The 17,282-nt window shown below is 38.4% G+C and overlaps 3 protein-coding genes across 3 annotated transcripts; 1 reads left to right on the forward strand and 2 right to left on the reverse strand.

Moving 5' to 3' along the window:
- Positions 1-4,052: 4,052 nt before the first annotated feature.
- LOC110730276 (chlorophyll a-b binding protein CP29.1, chloroplastic-like) lies at positions 4,053-5,950 on the reverse strand. The gene is made up of 2 exons (XM_021910065.1): positions 5,297-5,950; positions 4,053-4,689 (listed from the first exon to the last, which is right to left on the reverse strand). Exons 1-2 carry the CDS (start codon positions 5,801-5,803, stop codon positions 4,333-4,335), a joined length of 864 nt encoding a protein of 287 aa, XP_021765757.1. The 5' UTR covers positions 5,804-5,950; the 3' UTR covers positions 4,053-4,332.
- Positions 5,951-6,733: 783 nt separating this feature from the next.
- Positions 6,734-13,470, forward strand: LOC110730281 (probable complex I intermediate-associated protein 30). Its single transcript, XM_021910071.1, has 7 exons — positions 6,734-7,308; positions 8,782-8,895; positions 9,474-9,524; positions 11,111-11,202; positions 12,067-12,147; positions 12,227-12,325; positions 12,978-13,470. The coding sequence occupies exons 1-7, from the start codon at positions 7,257-7,259 to the stop codon at positions 13,164-13,166; spliced, it is 678 nt and encodes a 225-aa protein (XP_021765763.1). The 5' UTR covers positions 6,734-7,256; the 3' UTR covers positions 13,167-13,470.
- Positions 13,471-13,774: 304 nt separating this feature from the next.
- LOC110730279 (peptide methionine sulfoxide reductase A1-like) lies at positions 13,775-17,188 on the reverse strand. The gene is made up of 2 exons (XM_021910070.1): positions 16,297-17,188; positions 13,775-14,411 (listed from the first exon to the last, which is right to left on the reverse strand). Exons 1-2 carry the CDS (start codon positions 16,849-16,851, stop codon positions 14,160-14,162), a joined length of 807 nt encoding a protein of 268 aa, XP_021765762.1. The 5' UTR covers positions 16,852-17,188; the 3' UTR covers positions 13,775-14,159.
- Between the last annotated feature and the right edge of the window lie 94 nt (positions 17,189-17,282).

A 17,282-nucleotide genomic window follows, 5' to 3' on the forward strand; every position in this document is an offset into this window, starting at 1 on the left:
ACCTTGGAGGAAGAACCTTTTAGCTCATTCAGCTCTTGCTGAATTTGGAAAGCCTTTGTCTGAGCTTGGGCCACTTCAACTTTCTGGATCAGCAGTTGATTCTCAGTCTCTTGGAATTTAGCTCTTTGGGCTTCAGCAGCAGCAGCAGCCTCTGAGAGTTGGACGTCTTTGGCCAGGAGCAACTCTTCAGCAGCCATTCGGCTGGCTTCAAGAGCCTCTAGACGCTGCTGCACTTCAGCTTGTGCAGCAGTTCCTTCTTGAATTCGGCTCTCAACAGCAGCCTTGAATTTGGAGACGTCCACTCCCATATGCTCCTGGAGGAATTTTTCCCCTTCCATCAGTGGGGGAAAAACTTCCTTCTCCATAGCATCGCAGAAGGTTTTCAGGGCTTCAGCAGCTCTTTTCCCGTACTCCTCAACCTCCTGCTGCTTCTCTTCAGCTGCTGCTTGCTTCAGCTTAGCAAGCTTTACTTCCTCTTCAGCCACCTTCTTGTCGTGCACATCAGCGTCTACCCTATCTTGTAGGGTATCTATCAGCTCTACAGTGAGAGTCTGATTGTGCACGAACTGAAAACAGGAAGACAAAAATAAATAAATAAATAAAAAATATATATATATATAAAGAGCTGAATTTCGGAGGAAATGAAGACAAGGAAAATTACCTGCATCATCAGCAGTTGGTTAGACCTGGCTGGGTCAGGAACTGATCTGCTGGATTCGCCCATCCCAGCAGTGGCCTTCAGCGACCAGATCCTTGCCCTGTCTACTTCGGACATGCCAGCAAAATTGCTGAAGTAGGCTGCAGCTCCTTCTCGGTTTTGACCCCATATGAGGTCCCAGATGTGGTCTGGGATTGGAATTCGGGGGGCCGAGAAACCCATTTCTCCAGAATGCAGAGTCTGGAAAGAAGGGAAGGATGACGATGGAGCTTGATTAGCTTTGGTTGTCTCAGCATCATCCTTCTCAGAGGAGTCAATTACTATGACCTCCTCTTCTTCAGGGGTGAGGACGAAAGCCTCAACCTCTCTTGCGATGTCTGCCGTGAAGCCCTCAGCGCTGGACATCATGGCATCCTTATTTTCGTGCTCATCAACACTCTTCTTGATTTCTTCTTGGACCCCTCCCTTAGGTTCGGGAGTTCTCTGATCCACCTCCATCTCAGGAGGTGGCGGAGGGGTCTTTTGAGGTGATTGGGGTGTTGGCTGGGGAACCCTCGGCGATCCATTGCCTTCCTCAGGTTCCCTTATTGCGACGCCGATGGTCATCGGCCTCTGCTGAAAGTCATGAGGGCCGATGATGGCCATCCTTCGGCGCCTTTTCAGAAGGGGCTGCTCGTCCATATCTGAGTCTGAAGACTCTTGTATTTGGTCTTCGGGACGAACAGGAGCTTTGCCTTCTCTGTGTCTGTTACTCTCTTCAGACTGTAACAGAGGGGGGAAGAAGAATGTGAGTAAAAAAAAAAAAAAAAAAAAAAAAAAAAAAAAAAAAAAATGAAAAAGTTGTCTGAAAGCTCACCGAGGTCTTCAGCAAAGCCTCGTCTTCTTCAGCTGCTCTAGCTGCAGCTTCGGCTTCAGCAGCTCTGGAGGACCCTTCTCCTCTTTCGCAAGCTTCGAGTACCCGTGCAACCTCTTCGGCTGTGCGGGCAGCTTCAGCTTCTTCGTTCAGCAGCTGAAACCAAGGGTCTCTCTTCTTCCACCAAGGCTTCTGCCTCTGATACAGAGCAACATCCTCAATTTGGAAGTGGGAAGAGTCTAGATGAACTTCCCTATGCCTCGGCTCAGTGATAGACGGGGCCCGTTCAGTTACAACTCGCTCTCGGTTGACACCAAGACGAGCGTAGTTAATGCCAACGTTGGTCTCGTCCCGCTCTGAAAAAAGGAAAGGGGAAAGTTTAGCTCAGATAGATCGGCACAGCATAAAAAAAGCAAAGCGAGAGAAGAAAAAGAGGTAGTTAAAAAGCCTCGGCCCCAGCCGAAGAAGCTTACCATCCTTAAACTTTCGGCTGAGGCCAACAGCTGCTAGCATGTTCTCTTGGAAAACGTAATGCGTATCGGGGAGCCAAGTCTCCGGGCTATGCTGCATTCGACCACTCCCCCCCGGGTTCGGCAGCTTGCCGAAGATATGTTGCTGATCCAGGTTCGGATCCGCCCCGTTATCTGCGGGGGGACCTAGACTTCCCATTTCGGGATCAGGCTCAGCTAAGTACCGGGGAGCGCTGAAGACGCAAGGGTGGCCCGGATCTGTGGGTGCCCTAACCCAAATCCATTGACCTCTCCAGTCCTTGTCTGAAGAGTCGTTTGGCCACATGGTCAAGTATTGGGGCCGGGACTCAATCCGGTACCACCCAGAACCATGGCTTCCGTGCCCACTTTGAATATTTGGCACTAGCCGATGGAGCTTTTTGAAGCAGTGCAGGTTCGGCACGTACTTGAAGAACTTGCAGACCCATAAGTATGTCATCACCCTTCGGATGCTGGTGGGGGTTAGCTGACATAGGGAGATGTTGTAATGGATCAGCAAGTCTCGGACGAAAACGTCCAAAGGGAACCTCAACCCGTACTGAAGCTGTCTCGTGTACACCCCCACATACCCCGGGGGTGGACGATGGATTCTATCGGATGCTGAGGGCATTCGGCACCAATATCCATCAGCTTCAAAAATGCCGTAATGCAACTCAATTTGCTCGGCAAATCGATATTGATCGGCGTTCTCTACCCACCATGAGTAGGGGCGGTTCTTTATCATGGCCGAAACGACTTCGGCATTCTCCCATTCTGAAAACCCAGGGAGGATATCCCAAAGGACAGCGGGAACTTCATCATCCCGTCCAGAAGCGCTCGGCTCATCCGTTCTTTGAGGAGGAGCCGAGGAAAGGGGAGTCGCCCTAATCCCTTCAGCAGGGTCAGACTCCGGCCTTTGACCATTCCAGGTCCCAATCCTGTTCCTAGGATCAGGAATCGGCCTTGCTCTTCTTGGAGCACGGGCTCTACCTCTAACTCCTCTTGCCATTGATTATTTCGAAGAGAAAAGTCGAAAGAAAAGGGGAAGGAGTTCGAATTCGAAGAAAAATAAACTGAAATCAAAGGAATTTACCTTAATCTGAAGCGAAAGTTGCCGATTTACGAGTTCGTAGTGGCAAGTCTCAGTTTCTAAGCTCAATGCTCGGGGAATTTGCGAAGTTTTGATGCGGGTTCTTGGTTTCTCTCTCGAGGAATTCTGGGTTTGTGTTGGTGAATAAGTGAGGAGAATGACGCGCCTCTGTTTATATCTCCAGGTACGGGATACGAAGAGTCTGTGCTTTAATTTCTCTTAAATACCCACTAAGTAACCATTAAACACATGATCTTGTGATTAAACTGCCCATTATCCGTCCAACTTCCGCAATCATTAACCGTTGTTATCTCATTAATTACGGTTTAAATTCAAATTTTTGGATCAATTAAATCATTTACTTCCCTCCTTTTCTGAATTAAATCAAACCCGACCCGTCATCCTTCCAAATCGGGTCTGGGGGGCAAGTTGTTTGGGTCCAATTTAGTCAAAATTGGGCCTAAGCACTAAATGATCCAATTAAAAGCCCAAGGTCAAGGTTCAACTCTCCAATTGCACAAAAGTCAAAGGTCAGCCCACAAAGCATGCCAATTGGGCTAAGGCCCAACCTCACCATTTATGATGAGGTATAAAAAGCCATCATATTGACACATTCATATAGACACGTTCATATTCATATTCTGATGGAGATATATTCCACAAAAGCCTCAAGCTACAAACTCTCTTGCATAGTGTCTTCCTTTTACACATTGTACTGACTTTAGCATCGGAGGGGCCTTCCTCGGCAACACCCCCGAGGCTAGTTTACGTGTGTTTACTGTGCAGGAAACCTTCGGCCCAACATAACTTGGACCGAATCCAGTCTTCTCCATTTCAGCGGACCTTCGGCAAGGTCCCATTGTTTTCACCCGAAACAGTACCTATTCCGTACAAAATAAGGTTATTAATATGTAGGATTATGAACATATTTACACGTACATACTATTATTTGTTCATTAAAAATGATCTGAATGCAGAGGATATATAATAAAATGATACAAGTACATTACACTGTTCTTTAAAAGTGTAACAAATGTACATATTACAACTGAAATGCACAAGCACAGCTAAATGAGCTAATAACATCCTCATTTATATTGGGGTAGACCAAAAAAGAGAGGGAGGATTATAATGAAAAAGACAAGAATATTAGGAATATAGGAAATATATCAATAACACATACAGAGTACATAGTTGGTATACAATATTGTTACTCTTAATAATAGAAGTACGTAGGAATAGTTTAAGATGAAAAGGTTTTGAAAATGTTGTTAGAAGGGTCACTTAAGAATTCAGCAACATTGCTAAGAGGGCCTTTTCCAGTGGCAGCAGCTTGGATGGCAAAGCCAAGGAAGGCAACCATAGCGAGGCGAGAGTGCTTGATCTCTGCTAGCTGAAGCCTCTCCTTCTTCTCAGGGTCCGCGGCTAAGCCAAGGGGGTCAAAGTACTGGCCGCCGGGGTATAGGCGCTTCTCTGGGTCAAGCTCTGCATTCCTCTGGAACTCAATGTATCCAACTAGTAGCACTTCTATCCAGATCAATGTTGTTAGGGAGAATGGCAGTTTTTGGCCTAGGTAGGATGCTCCTTCAATCAACTCTACCTGCACAAAGTTGTTTATTTTCATTATTAGTATAAGTTTAGATTATTATTTAATTATAGTTTTCATGCTGTTATAGAATCTAATACTTCATATTGTACAACTTCATCATTATCAAGTTTTTCCTAGATAAGTTGTGTGTAGAATTACTGAATTAGTACTCCCTAGGTCCACTTCGAGTCACATAAATCATGTACGACTATTATTTGTGGACAGAGGGAATATACAATGTTACAACTCATGACATATGGAAACAATACTTGTGATTACTCAAATTTCCAATACTTCGTAGATCCAGTTCAAATGGAGACTCTATAATCAAATTGACACAGGAAATTCATAATGGACCTTCAGAATTCTGACAATCTTACTTAAAACAGCACAAACGGATGAATTTGAACTGTTAACCTTGCTATATTATCAATAATCTCAAACCATATATTATCAATCCTAGGTAGAATGTTATAATTAAACTACATAGCATCAATAATCTCAAACCATATATTATCAATCTGAGGTAGAATGTTATAATCAAACTATATGTTATCAATAATCTCAAATCATTTCATGTACTAGTATAATATAATGTTGTATTGAATAAAGATGTTACCTTTCCAGCATCTTGCCAAGAAACACCAGTAAGAGCCTCAACAGAAAGAGCACCAAGAGTGGCTAACATGGCCCACCTACCATGGATGACTTCACACTCCCTAAATCTTTGGATCCCAAACACTTCAGTGTAAGGCTGAAATGGTGTGGGCTGAATGTCAGCATTTTCAATCCTAGTTCCTATAATATCACCAGCTAAATTCTTAGCAAGGTTCTGATCCAGCCCATCATAGTCAAATTGCAAGTATTCAGCGGGCTTTCCGAGCCCAAATGGATCGAATCCACGGTCCCCAACCATTGTTCCGTCTAGCCATTCGGGTGGTTCAGCACCCGGGAACCACACGGGCCGGTCCTCTTCTATTATTGGTTTCTTTGGGGCCGCTTTCTTTTGTGGGGCGGCCTTTTTGCCAAGCCCAAATAAGGCTTGGAACCTTCCTTTGCCCGGGTTTGGGCCGGTAATGCGGGTTCCAAAGATGTACGAGGCGGTGGCCGGGGCAGCGGTAGCCATGATGGTGCTAGACTAGTGGATGCTATGGGAGTAAAGATGTGTGTGTGATAATGAGGCTAATGTTTTGTGTAGGAAAAAAGGAAGTAACAAGGATATTTAGTAAAGTGAAGGGTAGTATGTGATGAAGTGTGGCAATTTTGTGGACAATTGAATAGTTGGTTTTGGTTGATTTTGGAGGGTTGTGGATGTGATATTGCTAGGCTTCTTATCTATCCTTTGTGAGAATGATTGGACATCCTACACTTCTTCATCCAAGTGGGGCCCTTGCCCTATTTTTACACCTGAAAATTTATGTGTTGCACATAAATTTGCATTTTAGATTTTTGGGTGTATAATTTATAGTTTTATTTATGCTAAATGGGGTTCTAGCATGGTTATTTTAGTGCAGAAGAGGCGCTTTTTTTTTTTATTTTTTTTTATTTTTTATTTTTTAATAATAATAATAAAAAAAATATGTACAACAACATGACAAGGAGATGACTTGTAAACTTTTATTCTTTGTCAATCATGGACTCATGGTTGTTCAAATCAGTATATTCCTAGTATTTGAGTTTTTGTAAAATGATTATATTATTGGCTTCCAAAGGAGTAAAATACTACAATTATTCACTCTTTACTCATTTGCCCAAGCAACAAAAAGAATAACATATAAGTGCAGAAGTGTATAGGCTAGGAGAAGGTAGTTTGGAATGTAAATCATATCATTAACTTCCCTACAAAATCGTAAAATTGTAAATTCCTGCTAGTAGCCTAGTATAATTGATGGAACAGGTAGAAAATAATAAATGATGGTAATGGTAGTTATCTCAAGAGTTTGTTAAGAATGAGCAAAGTTACATTTGAACTTTAAACTTGAATTTGAAAATTTCGCCAAATGTCTCATACTTATTTTCATTTTATACTCCGTAACTCATATGTTATTTGTTCGACATCGCACATTTTATTAATTGTACTTAATAATAAGGTTTAATTATTAATTAGTCTTTTTTTTTTGAGGAGATAATTATTAATTAGTCTCTAAAACTCTTTTCAAAAAGTTTTCTACAAAAATGTAAAATTCCAAGGTAAACAATTGAAAAAAAAAAATATTTTATTTTGTAAAAAAATAAAAAAATAAGAGAGGTTGGTTTACTCAAACCCATCAAACCCACTACTCTCCAGGCCTCAGCCCCAAACTCAAAAACCCAAATAAAGCAAGGTTTGACCCAAAAAGTCCAAAACTTTGTTAGCTTACTTTGAAACGACGTCGTATCGACCTTGTTGCTCTGTCTTCGCCATTCTTTCTTTCTTTTGTTTCCTTGGTTATTACAGCTGAGCTTCAACGGAAATCGGCGGCGCTAAACCGATGCAGAAATCATTGAGCTGAGCTAACAATGGAGTCTCAACCATTTTAGAAGAAATTCAGAGAAACTTTGAAGAAAAGATTTGATTTTTGTTTAGAAAGAAGAAAAAAATGTCGAGGTTTCGATCACTTATACAAGCTTCTTTGAATGCTACCAAGAAAGGTATATTACACCCATTTCCAATTAATCTTTGTTTTTTTATTAATTTGATGTTCTTGCTTTTAAGTTTCAATCCCATTTTTCTTTTTATTGTTTTTCCTAGAATGTGTTCTTTGTTTTTATGGGTGTGTCTTAATTCTGTGATGTGGGAATTTCCTGGAAGATTAAGAAATGGGTTGATTAATAGGTTGGAGCAATTTATTGATGTTGTTTTTGGGTTATTTATGAGATAAATTATAGTGGTTTTGATGAGTTAATTTGCTGAGAAATCTATATTAGTGTTAGAAGCTGTAGAGAATTGAATATTGCTGATGGAGATAGATTGGAAAACTCGAGCCGGGTTTTCGCCTGCTGCATTTTATGAAACTTCAAACAATGTAGTGATTGAAATCATGGATATAGTGAATAAGAGTGGAAGACAATGTTGTTTTAGGATTTGGGGAGGTTGGTGCAAGGGTGCTAGGGGAAAGAGGTTATCCCAAGGTTACTCATTCCCACTGCTAGTAAAATTTCCTAGATATGTAATTCCACTTTCTTGTCTCACTTAGTGATGCAAAGGTTTGGCTCCTCGATGTTGGCCATCATTTGGGAAGAATTACCACCTTACAGAACTTAGTACACCATGATATTTTGTGAAAGCATCAATGACAACTCTAATCAACTGGCATGCTTGTGTAATCAATTCTTGATTGGCATTAATCAATCGTCAAAATGGAGCAACATTACGAAACTCGTAGTGCCAATTGTTTTCAGTAGTGCCTGCTCCCACTCAAATGCTTAGCACTTCTCTGAAGAGATTGATGCTGCTACAGCCTCTGGTATCTTGTGCATGATGCTATAATTAGATTTCCATTACACTTGTAATAGAATGCAGTTGCCATGTTGCACATTAACATTGTATTGTTGTATCTGTGGTCATGCTTGCTTCTTTCCTATAGTTAACTTAGCCATCGATTAGTCTTGTTCCTATGTGTATGTGTATAGATTGGTTGATTTCTTTCTTCCCTGCTTCCTCAAAATTATCTGGCTGTCTTTTGAGTGCTTTATAGGGGTTTACGTCTTAATATTGCACATTGATAAATATTTTCCCTTTCATTTGGAGCTAAACCTTTACTAGTCTTTGGCTTTTGTATTTTAATGAAATAAAATATAGCAACTCCCTTTGCGCTTCTTTAACATTGTGAAGCTGTATAGTGTAGACAATTTCTCTGTCTTGGTCCTCTTGGATCAATGGCCAATGACTTAATTGAAGTATCATTTCAAAAATCTCAGGGGTGAGGCTGTGTATGCAACCCCCTTACCCCTACCAAGGTGAGAGCTCCTGTAGGAGCATTAGGGAAGCTTTGGTGTTGATTATGTATACCAAGTTATCTGGCAGGGTGCTATGCTGCATTATATTTCAGGGTCGATTTTCTCATTGTCTATATTGTATGATTTACTTTACACCCTTGTCATCTTTTGCTGGTCATGTTGCAGCTCTCACATGGAATGTTGATGATTTGATGCCCCCTTGTGAAAAGTATATTTTCAGTTTCAATTGTAAAGAAGAGATCAAGAAATGGCATCTTTACTCAGATTCAGAATATGGAGGTACGTGCATATTCAGGTAACTGTCACTTTGATCATGTCATATTCTCTGCAGTGTGGTCTATATACTTGGTACAAAATACTTCAAACTGAAAGGCAATATCTTTGGTGTTTGCTTTCTTCCAGAGTGAGAAAAGGGATTGATTTTTAGACATAATACTAAAATACGATCCTTCTATTTTTTCATTGGTCTATGCCGAATGCTTGAGGCAACTGTCCTCTGCATTACCATCATCAGTTGTGTACTTGTGTTAAGTAAACACTGATGAAGTCTTATGGTGGTTACAAAAAGTTGATGCACTCATTTTTCATGAGTGTTGAACTAACTGCATCCATATAAACCATATGTCCATATTCATGATAAGAATTTAAGGACAAACTGGCAGACCAAAATTTTGAAAACAGAACTTGGATTTAACTGATTAATTTATTTTTGTAGCAGAATTGACTTAATCATTCTGTAGATTAAGGCATTAAGCTCATATGGCTTGTGACTTGTAATATCAGGCTGTGCTGGTGCTTTTCAAGCATTTAACTGCTTTTGTAAGCTGTATGACAGTTTTATTGTTTATTTTCTTCAGGTTTGTCTTCAGCGTCATTGGAAGTCACTGATGAAGGAGATGGTTTTAAAGGTATTTTTAAATATAACTTTAATATTATTGTGCACCCTGCCTCTCTTGAAATGGTAATGCTGGCTTAGGAGATAATTTTTGCAAAAACTGTCTCCTTAAATTAGTATTTTGTATATCATTATATAATCCTGTATATTAGATAAAATACAAGAAAAGAAAAGGCAGAACAGAACTGAAAAATTGATAGGCGTGTCGCGTACCTAACAAAAATAACCGAACTAACTCTACTATGTAGTTGAGCAAGTAGGGGTCGAATCCCAAGAGACTAAGGACTACTAATTAAACAAACTCAAATCAATACTAAGCAAGTACCAATCAATATCGAGAAATCTATTCTAGAACAATTACGAACTATCAAGCAAAGAAAATTGTAATAATGAATTAATCAAGAACTAAAGACATCTAAGATTAAGTATCCCCACTAATATGAATCAATGCAATAGAACAATCCCTTTCCCTCAATTTAAATCAATAAATATTCCATTGGACGGATGCTTCCTAAAACAATACTAAGAGTTTCTTTCGATCAACTAATAGCTTCCCTAACATGCAATCATACCTATTTTCATGGAATCATACATATTAAAGACATTGAGAACGGCATCGTATAAACCCTAGCAAGAACAATTAGCTATTTTCATGCATAAAAGCTCTTACTTTTAATTAGGGTTCTAAATTCAATTAAGAATCAACTTTCGTTGTAAACCTAATCACATTCAATAATACTATTTCTAGTTTATCATTGATAATAAAACCAACCCTAACAAAGAGAAATTATGAATTAATTAAATTGGGAATTGGGAATCAAATAACACGTCAATCCATATTAGGGTTCAACCTAACCCTAGATTATGAAACTAATCACACATAATAATAGAAATAACAAGACAATTAATTAAAGAAAACATAATAACAATAAAAATTAAAGAGAATAAGGAAGAGAAATCAATACTTGGAATAGGAATTAAATATGAAAACTTGAATCTTGAAAGTAATAATGAAGAACGTAATACCAAAAGCTCTAAAATAATGTATAAAAAGTGATAGATAAAAGACTATCTAAAACCTATTTATATGATAGGAAAATAGTAGTAGTCTTTTCTTAGGATTAGGACTCCTAAAATCCCTAAAATAGGGCTAAATTTGTTGGTAATGAAGAGGCCGCAACCGGGCTGCGGTACAAGGTCGCGAGCCGCGGTATTGCTGCGGTGTAGGCTGCCGACTTGAATTCTTGCTCCTTTGTGAAGTGCGCCGCAGGTAGGCTGCGGTAGGTCATAGTAAACCGCAATCAAGCTGCAGACTAGGCTGCCATGATGCTTCGTGGATGCTAAAAACGCTCCATGTGAAGAATATCTCGCGTCCAAGTTGAATTCCACGCAAATCGATCCCTATTCCTATAAAAACAAAAACAAACAAACCGAGAAGAGCAATATCGAAATAGGAAGAATAATAGCTCTAAAAGAGTAGGAAAATGAAGGAAACACAATAAAATATGACCAAATATCACATATAAATCATGTATAATATCGTGTTATAAAAAATAATATCTTCTTTTGCTGATATTTGTTACTGACAATTTTTTATAGGATTATTCTCTGGTACACTCTCGTTGGATGTGATGGAGGGATCTAAATGGAACATAAGTAGAAGTGGCTTTTGTGGGATGCGTTCCAAGAAGGTAATCATTGCTACAAAATTTGTAAAATATTTGTGTACTGTTGCAAATGACTGTAAAGAAGTTAGATCCTTGTCAATAATTATTTTTATTAAAAAAGGTTATGGCTGATGGCATTCAAAACATGAACAAACTTCTTGTCTACTATGTTCTGTTTGTGAAATGCATTTCAAGAAGGCGATCATTGCTTTGAATTCTCTAGTTTTCAGTTGCCTACATATATGTCAGTATAATAATAATATAATATTACAGTGTTATCCCACGCCCCCTTTTCCCTCTTTTCACCTATGGTCTTGGATATTTTTAACCTTCAAGTCAGCATTGATGTTCTGAAGTATTTTGATTTTATTTGGACACTTTAGTGAAGCTTAGGTAATCTGACAACTGCCCTAATAAACATTTATAATATATTTTCTCCAATTTCAGAGGTGCTTGAGAACTGGGATTCGTAATTATTGAAATATTGAATGTATTATTTGTATATCTGTTTGTGTTCCGGGGTTTGGGGGGGGGGGTTTGGGGGGAGGCTTGAACAGTTTTGAGTCCTTTTAACCTTCTCTGGGCAACTTAGCCACCCTCTTAGCAGTTGACCTTGATCCTGCGTTATTAAATGCGTATCTCAAGCCCTTTAGAAATCTATTCAAGCATACAAATGTTTATTGAAGCTCTTGTCATGTCCTGTACAAACTAGTTTCCTTAGTAAAGAAAAAGAAATGATGGATTAACATGCTAAATGCTAAAGAAACAAATAAACTGAGTTACATATTAGCGGAAGGGAATGGGTGAATGACATTATTTTATCATTAATATTTGGAAGAAATTCCAATGCACCACATATCTCACACCTGTACTTTGTTTTCATTTCAGTTTAATGGTTTCATTGATTTGGATTCATATGACACAATAGCCTTAAAACTCAAAGGAGATGGACGGTGCTACATATCTACGGTGAGTTTTCCTGTGCTCATGCTAGAAAAAGGAGTTAATCTATAAGGTCCCACTGAAATTCCTGAAAATTTCTTGCCAGATCTATACAGAAAATTGGGTAAATTCCCCTGGACAGCAGGAAGACAATTCTTGGCAGGCTTTTGTTTACGTTCCTGCTGGCAATTGGTACATTGCTAAGGCAAGTTTTGAATACTCTGGAACTCATGTCATTGATACATTTCACTAGAATGTTAAAAATTTGTCTCGAATATGTTACATCAACTTTGTTGTTCTCTACGCTATCATATTATTCAATTATTGGCAGTTGGTATTCTTCGGATATGTTTTCATACACATTGAAACTTTACCGCCACTTATTTCTATCTAGTTCATGCATCGATAAGAAGCTTATACTGAGTCTGATGGACTGATGCTGGTTGTTGCATGCATTAAAAAAAAAAAAAAAAAAAAAAAAAAGCATTTTAGGACTTTAGGGTAGCTGAGCTTAGTAGAGAGTTCATGAACACTTTGATCCACAGAAATTTTGCTTCTGAACGATGTCGAATGAATAAGGCATTAGCCAACATAGTAACATGTTTGTTGTTTAACACTATAAACAACCAAAAGGTGACTTTGTTCTCTACTGTGATCTCATATCAATCTTCTTTTAACGGAGTTTAAGTACAATGTTGTCTATATTCTAGGAGCTAGGTGCCAAACATGTTTCTTGTTTAAAGTTTCTCTTATATCTCCAGATGGAGATCACTTGCATGATTCAATGTTTTATCTGTTCGTTTAACATAAAGGAAGTAGCCTTAACAGATTTTAAATGGAATTTCTGTCATTCTCAGATTCCTCTAGCTCGATATCTACCAACCTGGAGGGGCAATGTTATTGACGCAAGTATGGAAATGAATCCAGCTCGTGTTCTCGGCATGTCACTATCAGTAAATGCTGAAGGTGGTGTACCCGGTGCTAGGTCTGGGCCAGGTGACTTCAGAGTGGAAATTGATTGGATTAAAGCGGTTAGGAATGAGTAAGTTGTTAGAAGATCGCAAAAATTTAATAAAGGCAGTCGTGTATGAAACTTGGTATCCAATTTTGTGTACGTTTCTAATCCACATACAAATGCAAGCCTGTACATGGATTTTGTGTACGTTTCTTCTCCACATACAAAAGCAAGCCTGTACATGGTTTTGGTGTACGCAAAGAAGCTTATTTCCAGTGCAACAACAATCCTCTTTCTTTGTTTGAAAATTGAGTGAGATAAATAACATAGCAGTTACAGATTTACAGGATGTAGTCAGAAATCTGTGACCAAATGTCTGCAAGTGAATGATTTAGTATTGATTTTTTTTTCTTTTTTATATTATTATTCTCATACTGTTCCTTGGATTCTAAAAGGCTAGGAAATTAGTTAGGAAGACTTATGGAGAGACAATGAATCATCAAAGTTCATAGTTAAATTTGCTTTGAGTGAAAAAAAAAAAACCATAATTGTTACATCTCATTAACATTGATAACATGATGTGATTTAAAGTGACTCTAACAAACAACCCTTTTCCCATCATCACTACCAGCATCTTTCAAGTGCGTTACTACGTGACAGCAGAAAATGCTTTAAGAACAAGTGAGCAACTACCATAGGTGAAACAGAAATGAGATATCCATTGATAGGTTCTGATTTTGGCACTAAAACTTACCCTTTTATATACATGTGGGAATGATACATCATTACATCCGTAAACACCACGGCTAATACATCTTTCCCTGAGGTTATATTAGAGAGATGAAGCATCCAATACAAGGCAGTACAGATATTAAGTTCCTGGAATAGATAATATAATATGCACAGGATAACCAGCCCCTCAAAGTCATGCGAATAGTTACAAGAAGGCTGTGACCTGTGAGCTAACAGGAATCTCACACCAGCAAAATAAGAGTACTAGATTCGCTATACACATAATTTTAGGCATATTCTAACCAAGAAAAAGGTCCCAAGCCAAGTAGGGTTTGAGTACCCAAGGTTGAACTTAGCCATAACATCTAATAGGGTCATTGCATCCTTTCTCAGTGGATTGCTTAAATCCAAATCGTCCTCCCTTGGCAAGGTATTGCTGGTGGTACTCCTCAGCTCTGTAGAACTTTTTGGCTGGCAAAATCTCAGTCACGATGTTCCTGTTCAGAATCTTTTGCTGACGGTCCCTTGATTCAATTGCAGCTTGCTCTTGCTCAGGTGTATAGAAGTATATTCCTGATCTGTACTGCGTTCCTACATCATTCCCCTGAAACCAACAAAAAGGTCAAGAAGTCAGCACCAACTCATCCGTGATTCCTCCCTCCGCCAATTGTATGAAAAAGATGACCTCGAATTCATGCAATCTCTTTGTAGCAAAAAGAAAACAGATTGGACATCTTAATACCCATATTCACCTCCTCAACCCAGAGGAAATACAAAGAATAATTAATAAACGAAGAATAAAGGCATCAATATTTCACAAGTTTAACTTTTAAAATTTTCTAAGTGATGTTAAACTCTTTTAAAGGCAGACAAAGACAAGAAAATCACAGAATTCGACATCAGAAAAGGAGTGAAAAAAAAAAAATTAAAAGGCCAGACAGAAATCCGAAGATTCTGGTTCATGGAGGTGACACATTACCAGTGATCTGCATGCCTTGAGCACACAGTATCTCAAGAATGCGAAAGTGACAAACTTCTGAAAATGGAATAAATAATGAGAAAATGCAAGCACCACTGCACCAAGCAACCAACATCCCAGGGTGTGAACTCTGTCAAGCCCGTCAATTATCGATGCTAAGACCACATCTCAACAAGCAGAGCTTAAGAACTGGCACACCTCCACCAATATATGCTCCAAAGACCAAACAAATAGGAATACATAGATGACAAGACTTAAAACACCTATGCACTTTCCAGCAACCAGATGAGCTAGCTGGTTAGTATCTACAGGAAATTCAAATGTCTCTCATTGATAATAACCATATTCTTATAAAAATTTGGTCATCATGAAGCATCGACCTCAACTTGCTCAATTTGTGATCATGCAAATACTTGTACATTATTTTTTTTTTACAACTTTGAAGAACTAGAAGCCACAGGGTTTTGGAATAATATTAGCCAACAAGTCAAAATTTCATTTTGGTTCTATGGGCTCTCAAACATACATCCTTCTGACAAAAACCTCCAAGTTCCCCAACCCAATTTCTTCGATACAACTACATCTACCATCACATGTGACATTAAACTCTCTTAACATACTACTTTGCCTACAATTTTCCAGTCCACATATGAAACATTCTTAGCATCTTCAACTACAACCTGATAAAGTCACATAGCAAAAGACAAGTCTTGGAAACGCATACACTTACATTATCAAAAAATTTCAACAAGATAATGCTATACTCCCAAAAGATACTATAATTCAAACAAAATCCACTAGTTCGTAGTATGAAGGGCCTACACATAAAAGTAGCTCCAGCAGACAAATTATACATATAAAAAAAAATGCCAGCACCCAAAGCATTCTTCCCACAAACTCCTAAAATTTCCCCTTTCAAGTTAACTGCTCCTCTTATCCAAATTTTTGTACGCATCTTTTCTCAAAGCAAAAGCATCCTCATACAAATGTTGCAATCATAAAGACCAAAAGTAGTGTATGACACTTATGTATCACTCTGTATCTGTGTCATATGCTTCATTTAGCACACTTTTAGACTTAATTATATAGCTTTAGCAAACTAATGACTTCCAAAAATTAAACTAATGACTTCCAAAAATTAAATCTTCAGATATACATTGCGATCTTCATTACATAAAGGCCTCAAAGTTTCAACCTCAAACATGACACTTTTTTACCAATAGGCAATATCATTATCACCACTGCAAATTTTCAGACATCCAAGGATAGTATGTAGCTATTAATTTCGAACAAAGGCCACAAATTCAGCTAATTACATCAAACTCAACCCCAATTTTGAACTAAAAACACAAAATCACTAATTAACAACAATCTCAAAACCTCATTAACAACATACTATTAATCAATCCAACACATAAACCCCAGGAAAAAAAAAAAACACTCTACAATAAATACAAAAATATTCAATCAAAAACAAAATTCAAGCACCCTTAAAAATAAAGGAACTTACTTGACGATTAAGGGTAGTAGGATCATGTCTAGCCCAAAAAACATCAAGAAGATTATCAAAAGCACACAATTTAGGATCATACTGAACCCTAACAACTTCCGAATGATTAGTCATCCCAGTACAAATATCTTCATAAGTAGGATTATCAGTAAACCCTTGACTATAACCCACTTCAGTTCGGGTCACACCAGGTACCCTTTGAAATGCCAATTCTACCCCCCAAAAACAACCTGCCCCAAACTGAGCAAATTGCTGACCAGGAGCAGGCAAATCATCATCTGGGCCTTGCGCAATTGACGAAGAATCCATAGTTTCAGAGGTTCTAGAAGCAAAACCCAGTTTTCCAAGGAGATTATTCATGGGGTTTTTGAAGGAATTGAGGAGAGAGAGTGAACGAGGTGATGGTGAAAGTGGGTTTGAAATTGGATGTTTCGAGAAAGGAAGAGAAAGACACCCAGAAAAGGTAGATGAAGAAGAAGATGAAGATGATGAAGATTTGTTGAATTTGAAGAGAAGTGGTAGTGAAGGAGATGAAGATGTTATGGTTTTCAACATTGTATTTATTTTTTCTGGGTTAATTTAAATTTATAATTTCTGGGTTTTCGTGTAAGTTTTCTCTGGATTTAAGTGGAATGGGTCAATGAATTGAATCGAAATTGATTGAAGTGTTCTTGAAGAACATTTCCAAGTGGGTAATCCGAATTATTTGTTGAGTTCTAGAATTTGTTGATGAGAAATTTGGGAGAAAAGTGGGGTTTAAAGTGTTTAAACCTTATCGAGTGAGGGAATATGTAGGGCATTTGGCAAATTGTGTTATTGTTTGTTTGTGTGGTTGGATTGAGTGACGTGGTGCTCGACGATTCATATATCACTCTTTATCAATCGTTTATGTAATTCCTTCGATATTTGGAATATGCTAAAAATAATACTCCGTACTTTGTATTTCGTATGTAACAATCTAATTACGTCGTGTGTATTTGATTATT

The sequence above is a fragment of the Chenopodium quinoa genome, unplaced genomic scaffold (genome assembly GCF_001683475.1).
Source record: "Chenopodium quinoa cultivar QQ74 unplaced genomic scaffold, ASM168347v1, whole genome shotgun sequence".
In the NCBI taxonomy this organism is placed as follows: Eukaryota; Viridiplantae; Streptophyta; class Magnoliopsida; order Caryophyllales; family Amaranthaceae; genus Chenopodium; species Chenopodium quinoa.